Source organism: Nylanderia fulva, unplaced genomic scaffold, assembly GCF_048542155.1.
Source record: "Nylanderia fulva isolate GAGA-0341 unplaced genomic scaffold, ASM4854215v1 Scaffold2, whole genome shotgun sequence".
Classification (NCBI taxonomy): Eukaryota; Metazoa; Arthropoda; class Insecta; order Hymenoptera; family Formicidae; genus Nylanderia; species Nylanderia fulva.
The window spans coordinates 810690-830053 of record NW_028190263.1 but is presented as its reverse complement, the minus strand read 5'-3'; the positions used below and the strand labels follow the sequence as shown (position 1 = coordinate 830053).

The 19364-nt window shown below is 37.0% G+C and overlaps 1 protein-coding gene across 1 annotated transcript in view; it reads right to left on the bottom strand.

The window, feature by feature from the left end:
• The window catches only part of LOC114945319 (podocin), a 223804-nt gene that overhangs the window by 89332 nt on the left and 115108 nt on the right, over nt 1-19364 (bottom strand). Inside the window, exons 6-7 of the mRNA XM_085482092.1 lie at nt 15832-16077; nt 15320-15361 (exon numbers count right to left, since the gene is read on the bottom strand). Of these exons, the coding sequence (XP_085338218.1) occupies nt 15320-15361; nt 15832-15905 (116 nt within the window). The 5' untranslated portion in view covers nt 15906-16077. The remainder of the gene's footprint in view (nt 1-15319; nt 15362-15831; nt 16078-19364) is intronic.

Here is a 19364-nt window from a genome sequence, read left to right as displayed (position 1 = left end):
TGTGTGTATACAATATATACATATTTGCACGGCACATCACGTATGTACAACGTGAAAAGTGCCGCTTAACTCGCAAAGTGATTCGAGTGGATGGAGAGCTTGTCCGTAACTTCTCTCGAAAAACGTAAGTCCCTGCCAATTCCTGTCCTTTCCTTCCGAGTACTTCAGTTGTAATGACGCAATCCCCCTCGAAATCCAAGAAGGAAATTTTCCAAGCTCAACATTAAAAGAGCGAGAATATGATTTAATCCTAACATGTCAATGACATTGTCGATATGAGATGTCGAAAATTGATTTTTTTTGCCTCGCGATTTTTAATTCCACGAAAAAATAGCATATACTTAAATCGCGTGCGAAAATAAGTAAAACGTGCTTGCGACGAAAAAAAAGAAACGCGAGAGATTAAAAATTTCCGCAACTAATTGACCGCGAGTGCCATTGCTATTCAGACCTCGCCGCCGCCTAATATTTATTCGCGTTCATTAAAAGGCAGCCAGGTTTTCAGGGGCGGTTACAATTTGCGCGGGTTTTTGCTCTTTGTTTGCCGCGAGGACGACGCGTATTTTTCGCCGAGAGTCCACAGTTATCTCCATCTTGTCACGTCTCCTGCCAATGGTTCATACACGAGCCGCGGACTACGTGACTACGTGAACTTTTTAAGCTGTTTACCGAGTATCGTGTCTAGTACGATGCGGTTTTATCGCGGCTTATGAACTTAGTTTGAGTTCGATGATCGAATCGGGGGCGAAGGGCAGGATGGAAGTTATAAATTCGTTATAACTCGTATACGAAATATCGACAAGATGCCATCGAGAACGATGGCATTTTCAAAGTAAACAGACGAAGGATCTACGCGTACGCGGGCTCCTCCACGCGACGGTGCATCCATTAAAACGGCGGAAGCTCTTAAAGGTGCTCTCGAAGGAAACCATAGGGGCACCGCGAAGGTTCTTCGTGAAGGGATCTTTAAACGTTCCCTACTCCCGATGTTTGCTCGCAGATTGTTATTTTCGTCACGGCGCAAGTTCCGAAGGGAAGGAAGAGGCTTTTATTATAGTCGAGAAGTGTATCTCCTATTCGTTTTCTCTCGCGCGAAGCGGACCTAGACGCGAAAACGAAATACTTTGTTCTGGCGATTTAAATTCACTGTGCCTGCGACGGTACTCCTTTTCTTCATTCGGCGCGTGGAACTTCGCCTCGACCACCACCTGGCGGAAGTAAAAACTTTCCCGGGATCGAGGTAAATGAATTAAACGGATACGGCACTGTATACTCCTCGCGTTTCAAAGCACGAGACATTCGCGGCGTCTCGTCTTAAATTCGCCTCACCTGTTCGCCGATATTGTTTCGCTCCCTCCCTGTCTCTCCCCATGTCGGCAGAAGTTTGTTTTTAATTACTTTACTTTCGGCATAAATTACTTGTAACGTTTACTGCAATAACAGCGTACAATAACCTTTCGCTTATGCAACGCAAATCTTTGAAAGCGCATACATGACGCGACTTGTACGACCACACGCGCGGCTCTACTACTTACTTTACGTATACATATAATGAGAGAGATAGAGAGTATCGAGAGATCACCGTAACATATTATAAACATTCGCCTGGTTCTTGAAAAAAGTCAATATTTCCTCTTCTCAAAAATATATGGGTACAATGTTGGCAGAATATTTTCAATTTTTATTTAATTCTAAATTAAATATGATAGAAAATAATATAATTATATATATAAAAAAAAAGAAAAAAAATAAGAATTATTAATGTATACGGGAAGTACAAAATCATGTCTGGCTTCCCTCGGATACTCTTGCTGTCAACTCCGCAAGTACATCTCGACCGCGCGTCACCTTGCATGTCATCGTCGTTTCCGCCAGCGTAACAACTACGCGCCAACTTCTACTGGCAGGTAGAACGATTATGTTTCGAGACCTGAATGAATATTTGCTCGACTTCTCCCTTCCGGGAGATAGATCGGCCAGGCACTGTCCCGGTGTATACGACGGCTATAAATACTGCTTTGTATGCATGCCGAGTAAGCGGACCGCCAAGCACGGATAATAGGGAAGGAAGCCTCGGAGAAGCTACTTTGTCCCTTCGTCCTTGCTTCGGCCTCTTGCTCCTCCTCTTTCGCGTGCGCGTACATCGATGTTGTATATATAATGCCGTAACATAATAACGCAAGGCTGCTCTCGCGACGGTGACAGGCTCGTCGTGTCCGCTCACCACACCTCTAATTATAATTATCAAAGGATTCACGGTGCGGCGGCGTTTCCGCCGGTTCTTGTACCTTGCGGACATTATTTTGATCCTTGCGGCGCTCGTTAATGGAGCGATTACCCGTACGCGCGCTTATTATCCGTTACTTGCGACAATTTTCAGGAAGTATCGCTGTCAGTAGAAACTTTCCCTACAATCAACGCTATCCGTCTTTGCCGCATTAAAATCGCGAGGCGCAAAGGCGCTCTATATTCATTTGAGTAAAAAAAAATTCTCTCTAAAAAATAATCTTGATATAATTAATTTCGCAACTATAAGTATTTCTCTACTTATAAATCACATTTTATTACGACGCTTGATATTACCTTATCCTTTACTTGCGACAATTTTCAGGAAGTATCGCTGTCAGTATAAACTTTCCCTACAATAAACGCTATTTGTCTTTGCCGTATTAAAATCGCGAGGCTCAAAGGCGCTCTATATTCATTATTTTTTTTAAATTCTTTCTAAAAAATAATCTTGATATAATTAATTTCGTAACTATAAATATTTCTCTACTTATAAATCACATTTTATTACAACGCTCGATATTACCTTATCCTTTACTTGCGACAATTTTCAGGAAGTATCGCTGTCAGTATAAACTTTCCCTACAATAAACGCTATTCGTCTTTGCCGCATTAAAATCGCGAGGCTCAAAGGCGCTCTATATTCATTATTTTTTAAAAATTCTCTCTAAAAAATAATCTTGATATAATTAATTTCGTAACCATAAGTATTTCTCTACTTATAAATCACATTTTATTACATCGCTCGATATTACCTTATCCTTTACTTGCGACAATTTTCAGGAAGTATCGCTGTCAGTATAAACTTTCCCTACAATAAACGCTATTCGTCTTTGCCGCATTAAAATCGCGAGGCTCAAAGGCGCTCTATATTCATTATTTTTTTAAATTCTCTCTAAAAAATAATCTTGATATAATTAATTTCGTAACTATAAGTATTTCTCTACTTATATAAATCACATTTTATTACGACGCTTGATATTATCTGTCGCGTAGCGAAGAGTACGTTCAAGTTACTTTTTATACGGTTGAAAGTTTCCTTGGAATGTTATCTCATTTCCTTCTCGGATGTGATCTGCAGGAGTAATTTTTACCGTGATATAGAATAAAAATCCTAGGAGCGTAAAAGCGATATTTTAACGGAAATGCACTAAACTTATTCAACTAGCGTCAATCACGAAGGTCGCTCGAGTTCCTCGGACGATATCGTTCGCATTAATTTCATTTTACAACATCGTCCGTATTAGGCAACACGTATCACGAATCGCGCGTACGTGCTCGCATGTATGAAACATATATCAAGTACTACTACGTGACTAACGAATCGCGCGCGAGTATGCATGTAGGCGCAATTTACGCGGATAGATTTCGCCTAAACCGCTAGGCGATTCTATTCTGAAATCGAGCATTTTGTCCAAAGTATAATACTGTTGCTCGCTCGGAACGGAAGCGGATTCAGCGCGCTCCATTTCGAGTCTCCTCTTCCTTTCGGAAATGTCATTACCCGACTTCAAGTTTTATCAGGTACATACAACCGAATCGCTAATTACGCTCCGCCTTTATGCGCTACCTACATCCAGTAAACTGTACTCGGAAAGAGAGTTATGTTCTCTGTTAACCAAAGTAAATCTCTTTTTCAATGGGACAAAAGTCCCTTTCTCGTATTTATTTCTCCTTTTCAGTGGAATATCCGCTTTTCCCCCGACAAAAGTCTCACAAATAAATGTCACGAATAAACGTCGATCAAATGTATATATAAAATTTAACGCTGCAATATTGACAATATAATATTCCATACTGCGTATCATTTATTGTACGAGTATTTTCTATACTTTCTCAAAATATACGGACATATCTTAAATCCATCTAAAGCATGCAAGTCAGTTTCATTTGATTTAAACCGACTTGAGGAAAAGACGTAACACAGCTCTCAATATCACGGCGCGCGAAACTTGGACGGATTTCCTATCTCGCGGCTAGAAGTTTGTGTAGCTTATCAAGAGAGGTGTACGTAGGAAGAGATTGAAGTGGTAGGAAAGCGGAAACGGTGAAAATTCTTTGCAGTTTTCGCGGGAAGAGAGCAACGAAGAACGGGGTACGTAACGCGTATATAACACGGCAAGAAGAGAGCATGCGAAAAACCCATAAAGCACAGTCGAATATGTCGGTACAAATAAAACGGTTGTCGATCAATGCTGTGACCACGTAAGCTCAAATATCAATGGAAAAAATGGTCGAAAAGAGTAGAGGAGAGAGCGTTGCTTTCATCGAGTTCATCCAATTTTGCGCGAGATCAAATTACAAAGCAAAAATATGCAATTTTGTTGATAGAAAAGTTATTTCGATTAAGTGTTTTTAAAAATTGTGGAATTAAAAAAAAGAGGAATTGTTTTTAATTAGACAAACAATCCTACTTATTTTATTCTCCTTTATTTTTCTATTAAAATATTTAATATTAAATCTTTAAATTATTTAATACCTATAATAATAATATTAAAATCTTTAATCGTAGCTTTAGAAGTGATGAAATTACAATCATCGCTTTCTTTTTTTAGTATCGGTCTCGCCTATTATAGCGACTGCTTATAGATAAAACGATAATACAGAAGATAAAACAAACGCGTGTAAATCGTGATATTTTCTGTCGCATCGATTTCGATACCGGATGAGGATAAAGGAACGGGGAAAGGGGGAAATAGTGGGAATGTAATGAATATCATCGGAAGTGCAGATGTAAAAAAAAATAATAATAATAAAGCGCACTACGCGAAAACTTCGTATTTCATTCCGTGTCACGTCCTGTCCACATCGGCGCGGCGTTTTAGTATAATAGAAATGTCGGCACAATCACGGTATGGCGTTTTTTTCTCTCCCTCTCTCTCTCTCTCTCTCTCCCTTTTTTTCATTCCTGTGTCGACTTTTTCCGACAACCCGTCAAAGCAATCACCCAGCGCCGTGCGCTCGTCCGGTGCACGTAAATTCACCGAAAAATCCAATTAATCTTAATCAAGAACCGATTGCATAAAAGTTGTATATATATATATATATATATGTATATATGTATACATATATATATATATATATGTATATATATGTATACATATATATATATATATATATATATATATATATATGTATATATGTATATATGTATACATATATATATATATATATATATATATATATATGTGTGTGTGTGTGTGTGTGTGTGTGTGTGTGTATATATGTGTGTGTATATATATATATATATATATATATATATATTTTGCGCGAATCCAGCTTGGCGTCCTCGATCGCCGGCGGCGTCGCGAAATTGATATTACGTGCTAGGAACGTAGAAATCTCGCGCTGAAGATCGACAGCTAAATGCCATTATTCGAGAGGGATTGCTACACACACATATATATATATATCTCGCAGCTCTAAATGCACTCCTCGATATATTCGCCGTGCGAATAATAATATTATCGCTGAAATGCAATGATTGCGCATTGTCAAAAGTACCTCACCTTTGTGGAGATAGCACGATGCACGTTCGATTGTTAAATAACGCAGATTGGATTTTTAATGAAAATTCTTGTTACAAAGGTCTCGATGTGTTTCCGCGAATATATCGCCAGTATCGGAATTCCGCAGCTTTATATTATACGTTCGCCGGGGCGAAAAGTATCGATATAGAACGACGCGAGCTCTGTCCCTGTAACAACGCGAAAGAAGGAGAAGGAGAAGGTTTGCCCGGAAAAATGTAAGTGAAATACGATATAAAGGGAGTATAGCGAAGACAGCGAAGATATAACGGAGAACCCAGAGGGGCCTCAGGTCGCCGGCACAGATGGAGTGGAAAGAAACGTAATTATAAATAGTTTCTATCTTTCGTCCGCAGTCCACACTCCGGCTTCCTGCTCGGCTAACTTTCACCGGCCATTTGTTTCTTTCTCGTTCGAGGCCCGACCGAGAGATATGGGCTAAATTTGATAAATGGCGCTGTCGATCGACAGAGTTTCCAGTACAACAGGTAATTCCTGGAAACGTTTCGGTGCTATCACGTTTATTAGGTCGTGTCGTGTTTTTGACAACGGAGACCGATTTGCGTCACCGCATTTGGAACTGACGTCGCAAACATCCAAGACCATCGTTCAATTCTCGAATAGGTCCATTTATAGGTAATTTATTTTTACGAGAAACATTCTCGTGTTTTTTACGTCTTTATATTAAATTTATGGAAAGAAAACTCATCACAAAATGCTATTATAATTAATATATTTATACTCTACAATCTTTTGAAAGCTCTGATTTAATAAAAATTTTAGATTAAACTATGATAAATTTTTAAGTGTTTACCTATTTGAATTAATTAAGTGTATTTTAATAAAATATAATAGTCCTATATTTAATTAGTAACGATTTATACAGTTCCGTTCATAAATTATCCATTCTAGCTATTGCATTAATTTAATGAACGACAAGTTTAATTATTTGAACAGCAACAGTTTCATTTTCAACACGACGCATTTTAAGTAAATTATATTTTACGGCAATTCGATATGTGTTTCAAAAGGCAGCGAATTAATGTATCCGCTTTTACGTACTTTACTGTAATTTAAATACACATACAGAACGGTAAAAAGATAATAATAAACAAAAATATTTGACGCAGAACTGATGGTGGAACATATAATCATGACAGATATTATTTTTCCATAAATCAATTCATTAACTATGATTATTTGTTGCATATTTATTATAAAACTTTCGATTAACAGATATGCGATTGATTATCTCTCTGTAAAATGCAACGAAATTACAGACAATTGGATCGAGCATCTGTACACGTTTTTCGAAAAAATTTGATAAACTTTAAATTGCGTTCAATCATTCACGAAAATATGTATGTATTAAATATTGTAAGTAAAACGAACGACATAATTTACGAGCAAATATTTAAGTCATCATTTTTCTTTCTTTCAATCGAAGCTATTTCGATTAATCGGTACATATATAAACGCGGATTATTTATTTAATAAAACTGAATGCTATCTATGCGTAGATATGAGAAAGGAGATATGCTGCGTTTTCAATTTTTACCGGCGTTTGTTTTAATTCATACTAAATGCGGTCCGAGCGAAAAAGAATACTAAAGTATTTATACACAATTACTCCGGGACGCGTAATATTTGCGTTTACTCGTTTTACCAGCCACTCTAATTCAATTATTCTTTAAATTTACCCAGCGCTGTCGTTCGTCGCTTATTCAACCAATCAACGAGAGATTAACGAATAAAGAATGTCTCATTCATATATGTTTATTAAATCTTCAACCAACTCGAAATTATACGATCGTGATTTATTCGCGTTTCTGCATCTGCTCGATCCTCGGTGATTGAAGTCAGTGTCAAATCGTCTCATCTTCGAAAATATGATATTTTGACAAGCGTGTGTAGGAGCGATATTTTTGGTGGAAATGTTGCAGTAATGGAAAAGCGGAAACGATGCAATAATGCGATGGAGGTGATACTCTCCAGCTGTCAGACAATAATCACAGTTATCTCTCTCCATTGTTTTGGATTTAAATCATCATCAAATAGCAGTATGACATCGCATTTCCGCCTCACGTCTGGACAACTGCGTGATTAAGCTTCATATATCTCAATGTCATTTAGCGGATGCGACATTTTGTAAGCGCCCGCGCTACGTTTTCCTAGCTATATTTATAAGCTCATAAAGCTTTTTAATAGCTGTGTAAAATATTGTACCCAAGCTGTGTATCTTACGAGTATTACAATCATTTAACGTTATGTCAAAAATGTTAATTTCACGCGAGACAAAAAAGTAAATATTTATTTCAATCTTTTGCATATTTTAGTAATATAATACAATATATTTGTAGCATTATACATGAGAAAAATTAGCCAATTAAAAAATTGAGATTTTTCAAAAATTACATATTAAGAAAATCGATTTCTCACGGAACATATCTCTGCAGCGTTCGCGTCCCGAAAATTATGTAAAGCAATGGAGAGTGCAGAAAGAGCTCTTGATCTGTTCTCATGTTGACGACAAGCAAATGAAATCTCATTAAAGAGCGCACGATCTTTAAGCGGTCGGTTTGAGATCGACCAGGTCGGCTTTGCGCGAGGATTCGCGCGCGCGCGAGAGAGAGAGAGATGATCCGAGAATTCGCGGACCTGCACCACGTTGTGACGACGGCGCAAGTATTTGCTGATTGCGCGAGGGCGGCTTATCGAGTTAAATGCAAACGGACCTTGCAAAATTGCGGACCATCCACACGAACGATCACACCGACCTCGTTCGTCTCAGGCAGCCACGCTCTACTACAGAAGCCCGCAGTTTCGGCAGACAGACAGGCCGACCAAGCTCGATCTCGTCTCCTCTGTATACGCAGAATTAACGGTAGCGTCGGTCCTTTAGTCTCTCGGTCGAGAGTGCCAAGCCGAGTGCTTCGTTAACTCATGGAACCTAGCTGAAAGACGTGCCGAGGGTGTGAACAGGGTACAGGGGTTGTGATACGGGGCAGCTGCTCTAGAAGACGAGGCAACAACTCACTACACAGAGACCATTCGAGTCGAGAGTGCGCTCTGACAAGTCGTAATAAAAAATAAACAAAAGGCGCGAGTAATCTGTATTAAATTATAGGTATTTGTGCGTTTCTTACAACATTAATTGCGACAAAGAAATGATGAGATTTGATCAATATTGTTAAACTAAAAGAAATCTGTAAATTACGAAAAAGTGCTTGATTTCTCTAAAAATCCCTTGTTTGCAAAATTCTAAATATATTATGTTATTTATAAATTTCCTAAACCAATATCTTATTTTTTAATTAGAAGTTGATACCTATACTATTATACGCGATATAACTTGAAAAGAACTGACTATTGGCGGTATTATTCGAAACTTTTTCCCGACTAGTTAACTGCTCGATTGGAATTATCTCGCAGTATTTATAGAGAGAAATCAGATAGCTCGTAGGAAATAAAACTTTTAAGCCATCAAAGAATAGCAGCGCGAAACACACAAATAGAAGAAGATGGGATGAACCAGCCGAGTCTCAAGAGGATGAGTAACGATTACCGAGTTCGATCTTTGCCAAGAGCTGAAGAAAGAGAGAGAATAAAAAAGAACGGGGCCAAACGAAGACGCGCGCTCATAGATTCCATTAATTGCACTCCACCCTCGAGCGAATCAAGTTCCTTTGCTCCTTGATTCTCGGATATTCTTGAAAATAGGTGTAACCGGGCGACGTATATAAAAATCTACGACAGCGTCGCCTTTTTATCCTCGCTCTACGATTAATCGCGAAATCTCAGATCCATTATCGAGCGATCGTCACAAGTACAGGATGAAGATTGTGCATTTTTCAAAATTATTATTCGCGCGATAACGCATTCGTTGTTTGTCTGCGCTGTCCGTAATATATAATAACAAGTGACGTGCGCATACACGGAAGAGGATATAAATCGTGAATACTTTAAAACAAACAAAAGGAAAAATGGTTCGCGCATGTCCGGATACTCGTGGCGTGGATATTGCTCTGTAAGAGAACTTGTGCGGAACCATGTAGAATGTGGCTCGCGATGAGAATGGCATGGCGTATGAGTTTCATGAAATTTTAACGATGTCGGGCAAGGAAGTGCGAGCGTGAACTCGAGCACGTTTGCATTCACCGCGCACAGGTCTAAAAACAGTCTCGATATTATGCTCGTTGTTATTGCTCGCGAGAGAGATATGATCCGATTGCGAAACGAGACAGTCTGACAAATGGCAACGATTCACGGACGCGGATATGTTGTTCGCGCGCGCGCTGTTTGAAATTTGCGCGAGAAGCGTGAGAAAGTCATATATAATTATAATTGACGGAGGATTCACTCCGAGCCGGGGTTTACTCGAGACATTTAAATCGAGTTAATTAACTAATGACAGAATTTAAATCAAAGATTCGCTGGGCTCCCTTGTTCCGTCGCACAAAGACATGCAAATGGCACGGAGTCGGTAATTGCGAGCAACGAGAAAGAGAACCATCTTGAAAAGAGTACCACCGGTTTGTTCTCGTCATCTAAATATCGCGTGTGCTCTTATCTCAAAAGCAATTAAAGCGGCGTATAATGAGAATGCTGCTCTTCGGTCTTCTCATTGTTTATATTCAATGGGTTAATTGCTTTTTGGATGATCTCGCGAGAGAGAGACAAGGGTTCGTGTTTACTCGTTGAAAAAATAATTTTTCTCTCTCTCGCTATAACATTCCGTTATCCCGGGATACCATTTATAATCCACATATTTTATCAATCAATGGAGTAGAGTGAAATTTTATCGCGAATAAATATCACGCGTGGAAATGAGGATCATGCAATTTCATGTAAAATTTAAATTAACGTTAAACCACATTGGACGAATTGGGTTGGTTTTCTCTCTCTCTCTCTCTCTCTCTGTGACACTGCATAGTGCGGCAAAATACGGCAAAAGACTACACGGCGCTTTGTCTTATTCTATAATGAGAGATAAACAAGAGCTCATCTGTGCTGCCACGTTTAATTTTCCGACTCCCGGCAATCAGGAAATTAACGTTGTCTTGCGAGAATTGCGAAGGTGGCTGGTCCCGCTTTTTAGTACAAGCGCAAATCGCAAATGAGAGGAGGATACCATCTTGTCTCGGGAAAGTTTGATGTACAGGGGAACACATATACAGATGCAATTCATATTATAACAAGATAGCTCGTTAATTCTCATCAAATGAGATCATCTGACGGTGCGCGAGGCAACTCGAGGAGCCGACTCTCTAAGCTCTCTCCTCTCCCGCGTCAAAAGGTAATTCTGATTGCGAAAAGAATTTCATCCGGCTCTCGATTATATATTTAGCCTCGCTACATTCTCTTTTTCTCTCTTAGGTCCTTTGCTAACGAAATCTTTCTATTTCTGCTAATTGCGTACTTTAACCCGCTTGTCTTTGTTGAATGTCGCTATTAGCGAATACTTTACTGCATCAACTGTTATCAAGAACTGTAATCTTATCGCGCAGTTAAGAGAAACAATTTTATTCACTTGTTCAAATTATTGAAATTTAAAAGTACAGTCTTTGAAAAAAAGTATATCTCAAGGTTCGATTAATATAATTGAAGATCTTGTAAAAGATCATTGCTTCTCACAAAAACGTAGCAACACCGCATAAAAAAATTGACGAAAAATCAGAGCTTTTTCGAAAGCTCTCTTGAATTGTTCGGGAAAGGGATCGCAAAAAAGTTCAACTTCAATCAACGGGATATGGCCGGGGTTACGCTGTATCTTTCCTCTCGCATTAACAATGGAACATCCGGCGTTGGTGTTTCGTGTAAACACTCGTGTGCCCCGACACACCACCACCTTACGGCATTCAAGCGCCGAGCTGAAAAGCCCCCATGGAAGCGACGAGGGTGCGAATGGCCATAGTGGTCGTGACGAGGGAAGAGCGGGCTCGAGAGCCGTCTGTTCTTTATTGCGGCAGTTAAACAAGCGAACCTGAATATTTGATTGGCAATTCCACGGTCTCACAAAAGATCGCGTCGGGACTGACTACTAGGGCCGCGGGTCCTCTAAGCGAGTATAATCAACCGCACATAATCAAACCCGCACAAATCTAACCCGCGCGTTTCCTTCTCTCTCGATGACAGAGAAAAGAGGGAGGATTAGCGATTCGCACGGCGATATAATCCCGCGGAATATGGGCGAGCACGCTAGTTCGCGATCGGCGAGCGGAAAGCTTGGATTAATCCTGGTGATCCTAATGAAATTCGTCCTCGGAGGATTTTCGCGAAACGACGGGCTGTAAAATCTTGTCGACCATCCTCTTCCTCCCTCCGGAAAATTGTTCAGCCCGGAAGCGCGAAATTGTCTCTCCCGGGTGTATTCTGCGCGTGTTCTCGCACCGGAAGAGCGATTAACCCGATGAAATTCGTTATCCTGCTGTGATCACGGAAAGTTAAGTGCACCGAGTTGAAGAAATAAATTACATCGTAGAGCAGTAAATCTTATCGTTAGATGTTGTGCGTTACAATTCCAAAGGAAATTTCATATTCTCAAAAATCTATGAAGATAAAATTAGAGTCTTATTTTTGTTTTGTCAAGACATACCGTTTATCTAAATTTATTTAATTAAGGATTTAAAAAAGAATACAATTGTACAAATCTTCATATAATATATACTTCACTGAACAATCATAAATATTTTTAAAAATTAAGATCGAGAAATAATTACAGAGCACTTTTTACCGCTACAATTTAAAAAATTCTGACAAATTAAACTTCCCTAAGGACACAAATAAAGAGCAAAAACTTGGTCTTCAGTTAATGTCAAGTAGATTTTAACTTTAGACTAAAAAGAGCCCTATGTAACTAAAGTCAATTTAAGACTTCTTTAATGTGAAGAGTTCAAGAGAGTTGTAAAACCTACGATCAACCAAATTTTCGTTAAAACAAAACGGCCTCTTAAACTGTTTTAAGAGACTATATCTTTAGTTAATGTCTTACAGAATATTCTGAACCATTATACAAGCGCATATATATTATATATAGCGTGGTGCATAATATTTCCGAGAAATACTAAAAAGGTATTTTCAAAATCATTTAAAAATTACAACTTATTTAACGATAAAGCGTAACGCGTGCGCGGTTTCGTTATAAAACGCTTCGGCACCCGTCATCATATTCTAGAGAAAATCGTCTCGCAAAATAGTCAACTTAATAAACATAATATCCGCGTGCTGAGAGGCGACCGCACGAGAAGTAAGATGGGGAACCGCAAAGTAACGTCAAATTAAAAGCGCCGCGGAATGGAGCGACGAGCTTCGACACGAATAAGCGAGACTCGCGGAGAGGAATACGAAATGAGAGAGAACCGCATGAAAAACCGATGGGCAAGCCGTCGGATTAAGGACGTGGATTGTCGTCTCTCTCCGAGGAGAGAAAGAGAGAAACGTATTCCTGGCAGAATAAACAGAATCATCTTATCTCGCGGCGACATGGAAGAGTGGCTCTCTTTGCTTCGTCGTGAATGCCTCGATAATATCCTCGCGCTGTTCGAACTGCGGACGAGCTAAGACGGATAAAGGCAAAGTCGGAAGTCGAGACACTTGTCGAGTGGTATCAATCGCGCAGGGGAGAATGACGAGAGGGACGGTTCTATTTCGAAAATTCCATTTGCAAGAAATATAGGAGACCGCGAAATGGGATCAAACCTCATCTCTCTCTTCCGGAGAGATCATCTTTCAAACTTTAGTAAACGTATAAGCTGTATAAACATAAGAAGAGCTTCTTGAAATTTGCACACACAAAGTACAGAGTTAAATGCGTACGCAAAAATAACATATGTTGAGTGTATAGATGTCTTATTTATTCACCGCGGCTCTGCAGATAACACTTTTAACTTTGCCTGCTAGAGACCGCGAACTCGTGTTGTAGAAGTTTTACGGAAGATATACATCTCGGGTATATATTCAGAGTGAGAGACAAGTCTGCTATCTAAGTCAACGATGCGTGCTATCAAACTTTCTTCATTTCTCTTCGAACACGTTTGTCCGTTCTATAGTTTTCTTTTCTCTCCCCCGATCAGTATTTTCAATATAAAATATATGTATATAGTTATTTGCTTTTCAATATTGCAAATATATATATATATATATATATATATATATATATATATATATATATGGCAATAATTGCGAAAATCTTTTTTGTTGGAAAAAATAAATCTGAATATAATAATTCTATATATTTTTGTCACGCAGAAAAAGATTACAGAATACGTAAAAGCCAAATTAAATAGCGCCAAATTAAATAACAACTTTGATCGTTTCTGCTAATTTACTCGCGTACCAACGTCAATTGCTTAATTGAACTCGAAAAGGTGAGCTCGTTTCGAAGCCGATTAGAACCTTCGTCGCCTCTGCGACGAACTTGCAGATACGGACCGCATTTACCGCTCGACTGTATTACTACGCTATCTATACGTTTCAGGAAAGTCCCCGCATGAAAGGAAAGAGGAATATGCCATTAAGTCTTTCAAGTCTGTCAAATGAGAAAATTAGACCTTCCCTTCCAACGTTCATTGATTCGAAGACTTACAACTTACTGTCGTCTAATCTCTCGTGATAAATAAAGTGGGCGTAATTGCGTTTTGATGAAATAAAAATCACTTTGCAAAATAAAGGATTTTAATTAATAATTAAATGTTTTTTTATAAAAAAAGGTATGAATAAAATTGCACCAAATATAAATCGCAATTAGCCGTATCTAATGTACAGCTTATAAAAATATAATGCTTCAAAAACTGTAAGAGAGAGAGTATCGTAACAAGAAATTAATATATAATTAGATGTAAATTATTTTACTGAAAGACAAGACGATATAAATGACAGATTGAAAAATATTTTCCCATAGCATGTATATTACAGTCCGATTTTTTGCGTTTGACTGTAAGACAGTCGAGCGATAATCCAGACGGTGAACGTAGTTACCGGTCTTGAAGTAACGCCCGAGATTGGATATCCGGCCTGATGAAGGAAAATTCGTAATTCCCGACGTTAGACGCCGTATAGCCTGAGGTGGGATAATGCACCCCAACCAACTTGCCGTATTATGATAGACTTAAAATTCGAAACAGCAGTTTCTACGAGAAATGCCGAGCTAAGCTGCTTGCGTCTCTATCTGTAATCTGCACGCGTAGTTTCCCTCTCTCTGAGCAAGCATACCACTCTTTAAGAGGATATAAATTCAAAATTTCAACATTCTCGATTCAACTATTTTTTTTTCTTTGAATAAATACTTGCAAAACAAATGTATTTTTCATATATTTAAATATTCACATTAAATCATTCATTCATTCATTGTTACGCTCGTAATTTATTATTCAAGAAAATAATTACTTCTCAAACAGCATTTTAACATTTTAAGCATTATTCGACAGATTGGCAATTTGACGTTTGTATATATTTTAAAATTTCGATGTATTAATCAATATAAAATAAATTAATAATTTCTCACTCACCGATACGTGTAACAGCGAAGTTGTAGTACGCAGCACATTGATCTGAAAATAAAATATTCAAATTATGTTTAGATGTATATGCGTAATTTTTTTTAATTATGTACAAATGTTTTTGCAACTTTTTATCAAGATATTTAATAACAAGAATTATGTATTTTGTTAAAAAAATTATTAAATATATAATAATAAATACATAAAAAATATCTAAGTATATTTTATATATAATCTGATTATTTATTGAGTATTTATTAATGTGCTTATTAATGTGTAAACTTTATACAAATGATCTATATAACTATCTATATAAAATTTGTAAATTGTATAAAAATCTTAATTATATATTACAAATATTTTACGAGAGAATTTAAAAATAAAGTTTCTGAAATATTTTATATGCATAAAAATAGTAAATTTAATGTAAAATAAATTCCGCGGAGATAAAGCAAGTAAATTTTACCAGTAGCGAATTTAATAAATTAAATATATTATAAATTATATTTATATATGCGTACCTCACAGTTGCCCTGCTGTCGCCCGATGCCTCCCCGGACCTCCTCTCTTGGTCGATATTGCTCCTTTGTAACATTCATGACACTCGCGAAAATACGAATAATTACAATCGCCCGACACTTTAACGGCACTCCCGATTCGACACGACGCATGAATTGCACGAGTATTCGCATACATTGCACGAAAAAAAATGATGCAAAAACTTTTAGCAACGTCCGTTCGACACTCGAGTTTACCAGCAATGCTGCCTGTAACAAATAAAATACATACATATATTAAAATACTATTTCGTATTGTAATATACACGATATATAAATATGTAAGCTAGAATTAACGCAATATATACATCCACACGTTGCAATACAATTGCGCGCGAAAACAGATCAAATTAGATTGGGTTACGTTGATCGTTGCCATAAATTTTGCATCGAATTTCTCGCGAAATATATACCCCAAATAATTACGACTACATATTGAAATTATAATATGCGATTGATAAATATTACAAAAATTAGAAACAAGTATACTTACTATAATTAATTACAGCGGAACGCAGATCGAACTGCCTGGTACGCGCGGCGCTTCGGTAATACCGCGGCGGACTAAACTACTACTACTCTACTTACATCGGCAACTTCACTCTTAATAACGCGCGCAATTTTGAGATGCTCTGCGAGATTCTCGAGCGTACACACGATTTAATATTAATAACTAGTTAAAAATCGAAGATGATTCAATCGAAAAGATATAATCGAGATTTAATATTACTTACGCACGATATATTTCATATATACAGGGTGTCCTAAAAATCCTGCAACAATAAAATCTTGAAAATAAAGTTTTTTGATAAAATGCTTTAAATAAAAGTTATAGGGACTTAATATTAATAATTAATTAAAAATCGAAGGAGATTCAATCGAAAAGATATAATCGATACGTAAACATGATACATTTCATATGTACAGGGTGTCCTAAAAGTCCTGCAACAATCAAATCTTGAAAATAGTTTTTGGAACAAATGTTTCAAATAAATGTTGTAGAACTTTCAGTGGCGCATTAAATAATAATGTTCATGTGATTATAAATAACATTGTTAAGGCCGTATAAAATTTACTTTGAAATTTTTTAATGAAAACTGTTTTTAATTGCACATTTTTGTAGTTTATCTCGAGAGTTTTTTATAAAAATCCTATAAAAAGCATTTTTTCATTCTGTGCTCTTTTTGAAGTATAATGCTTGAAGTTTATATTTTTTGATGTAAAATACAATAGATAAAATAGCTTGTAAAATATTTAGATTTCGATAATTTTACCTTTATGCATAAAATAATTTTACCTTTATGCATAAAATTTACCTTTACTTTTATGCATAAAATAATTAAATAAATCAATTGGTGTAAAAAAACGCATAGTTATTTTTAAGAAAATGTATATATATAATTTGCAACATATTTTTTCTTAAAAACAATTATTCGTTTTCTTCACACTATAATTAATTGGTTTCATTAGTCTGTGTATGAAAATATTAAGATAAGATTATTGAAAATTGAATGTTTTACAAGATATATTTTATATTTCATATTAAAAAGACTTTGTATCCTTCAAGCCTTATAAAAATATTTAACGTTAAGAAGACTTTATTATGTTTTGCAAAACTTTTAAGATAAGTTTCATGAATATATGTATAATAAAAAATAGACGTTTCTCCAAAAATTTCAAAGTGAATTTTATGTGAGTTTAACACAATGCTCTTTATAATCACACTAATATTACTATTTAATGCATCTCTCAAAGCTCTGTAACTTTTATTTGAAATCTTTTTCTCAAAAAGCTTTTGTTTTCGAGATATTTAACTGTTGTAAGAGTTTTGGGACTTATGTATATATACACACATTATGTACATATATACACGTGCTCTTTATAATATAAATTACTATATAAATTAATTATTGACATTTTACACACAATTATTGTTTATTAACATTGTACCATTATATACATTTATTAAATATTACCACGAGATAAATAATCGTAATATATTAATAATGCGCTTGTTTAATTACGATGTTTATATACCGGAAAATATCCCTTCTTAGAGAAAAAACCGTATTCGTTCCAGCGAACAGACGATTTGTAATATTATTACAATGTAATCGTAAGATATAGTCAAAAAATTAGTTTTTATATTGCAAAATTATCAAATTTAGCTAAACATATAAAATCCTGAATGGAAAATTCGTGATGTAAAAATACTCGAGCTATCGTGATACAATGAATTATCGATTATTACTATCGCTTCGTTCAAGGAGCGTGTATAAGAGAGAATCTCTATAAATGAACAATTTCCATCGTGGATCAATCTCGCGTTCATCGATGTCGTTGAATAATTAAACGGACACAGTCGGATCGCATCGCATTGTTGGAAATCTTCATCGGTGCACTCGTTTATTCGTCGATCTGTGACATTTGCGACCCTGCGCGCGAGAAGTTTCACCCTGTCAAATATAATTAACCGCGACTCCGATTATAAATCCGACCGTCTGAAATTTTAATATCCGACGAATTCGCTCATTGCGGAAGATCTAAATATATATAATATCGCGATATCGATCGCGAACGTGTATGCACCTACCAAATATACCAAACGAATCGCCGCAGGCTCAGTTTTCGCGTATACGATGCTATTATAATTGCACAATATACGATCTATTTTCGGAAAATAGAAACACCAAGCGTATTAATTATTATATTAATATTATCAATTACGATACTATATGTATAACTGTGACTAAAGGTAATGGTGCGCTAAAGGTAATTAAACAGAAGATTAAAATTGTCATATATATATTAGAGGGAATTATTATTGTATAAAATCAGCGTAATTTTCGTGCATTCGAAGTTTGATTATCGAGAAATGTACGGCAATCGAGGGACAATTGAAAATGCGACAATCGCGAATATTTTCAGAGAACGTACCGGATTCAATTTCTGATCCAACTTTGGACTGCGATCGTTTGCCGAGTCCGTAATGGGCAAACAAACGCGCAAATGTCGCACTGGTTGCCGCCGCCTCTAGGGTTTAGCCCTTTGCAGAGAGTCGCAAAGCTGATTGCGATTATCTAGAAGGAGGGAAAGAAAATACGACGTGCATTTAACCGGGCATAGCTTCGTCCAATTGAATACGCGAGCGAGCGACGTGGCCGCGTTTTCGTCAAAAGCGACTCGGCGAGAGCGACTCGAGTTTTACGTGACTTTAATTTTCGTCGAATTTCATCGAGGTAGAAAATTGAAACGCGAAACCCGTCGGACCAAACCCTCGGCGACGAAATGATCCGAGTGTTTGAGAGAGCGAGCGTCTCGCTCTAATATTGTTTCCCTTCTCTTTTTCTCTCTCTCTCTCTCTCTCTCCCTTTCTCTTCCTGCCACTGCTGCTCTACCTTGTCAATTCAAAAGTATAAATTGCGAAAGTTCAATCTTTCTCGGTTACCGCAGCAATATAGTTAGCATGCAGTTCGCATTGATTATCGATGATTGCG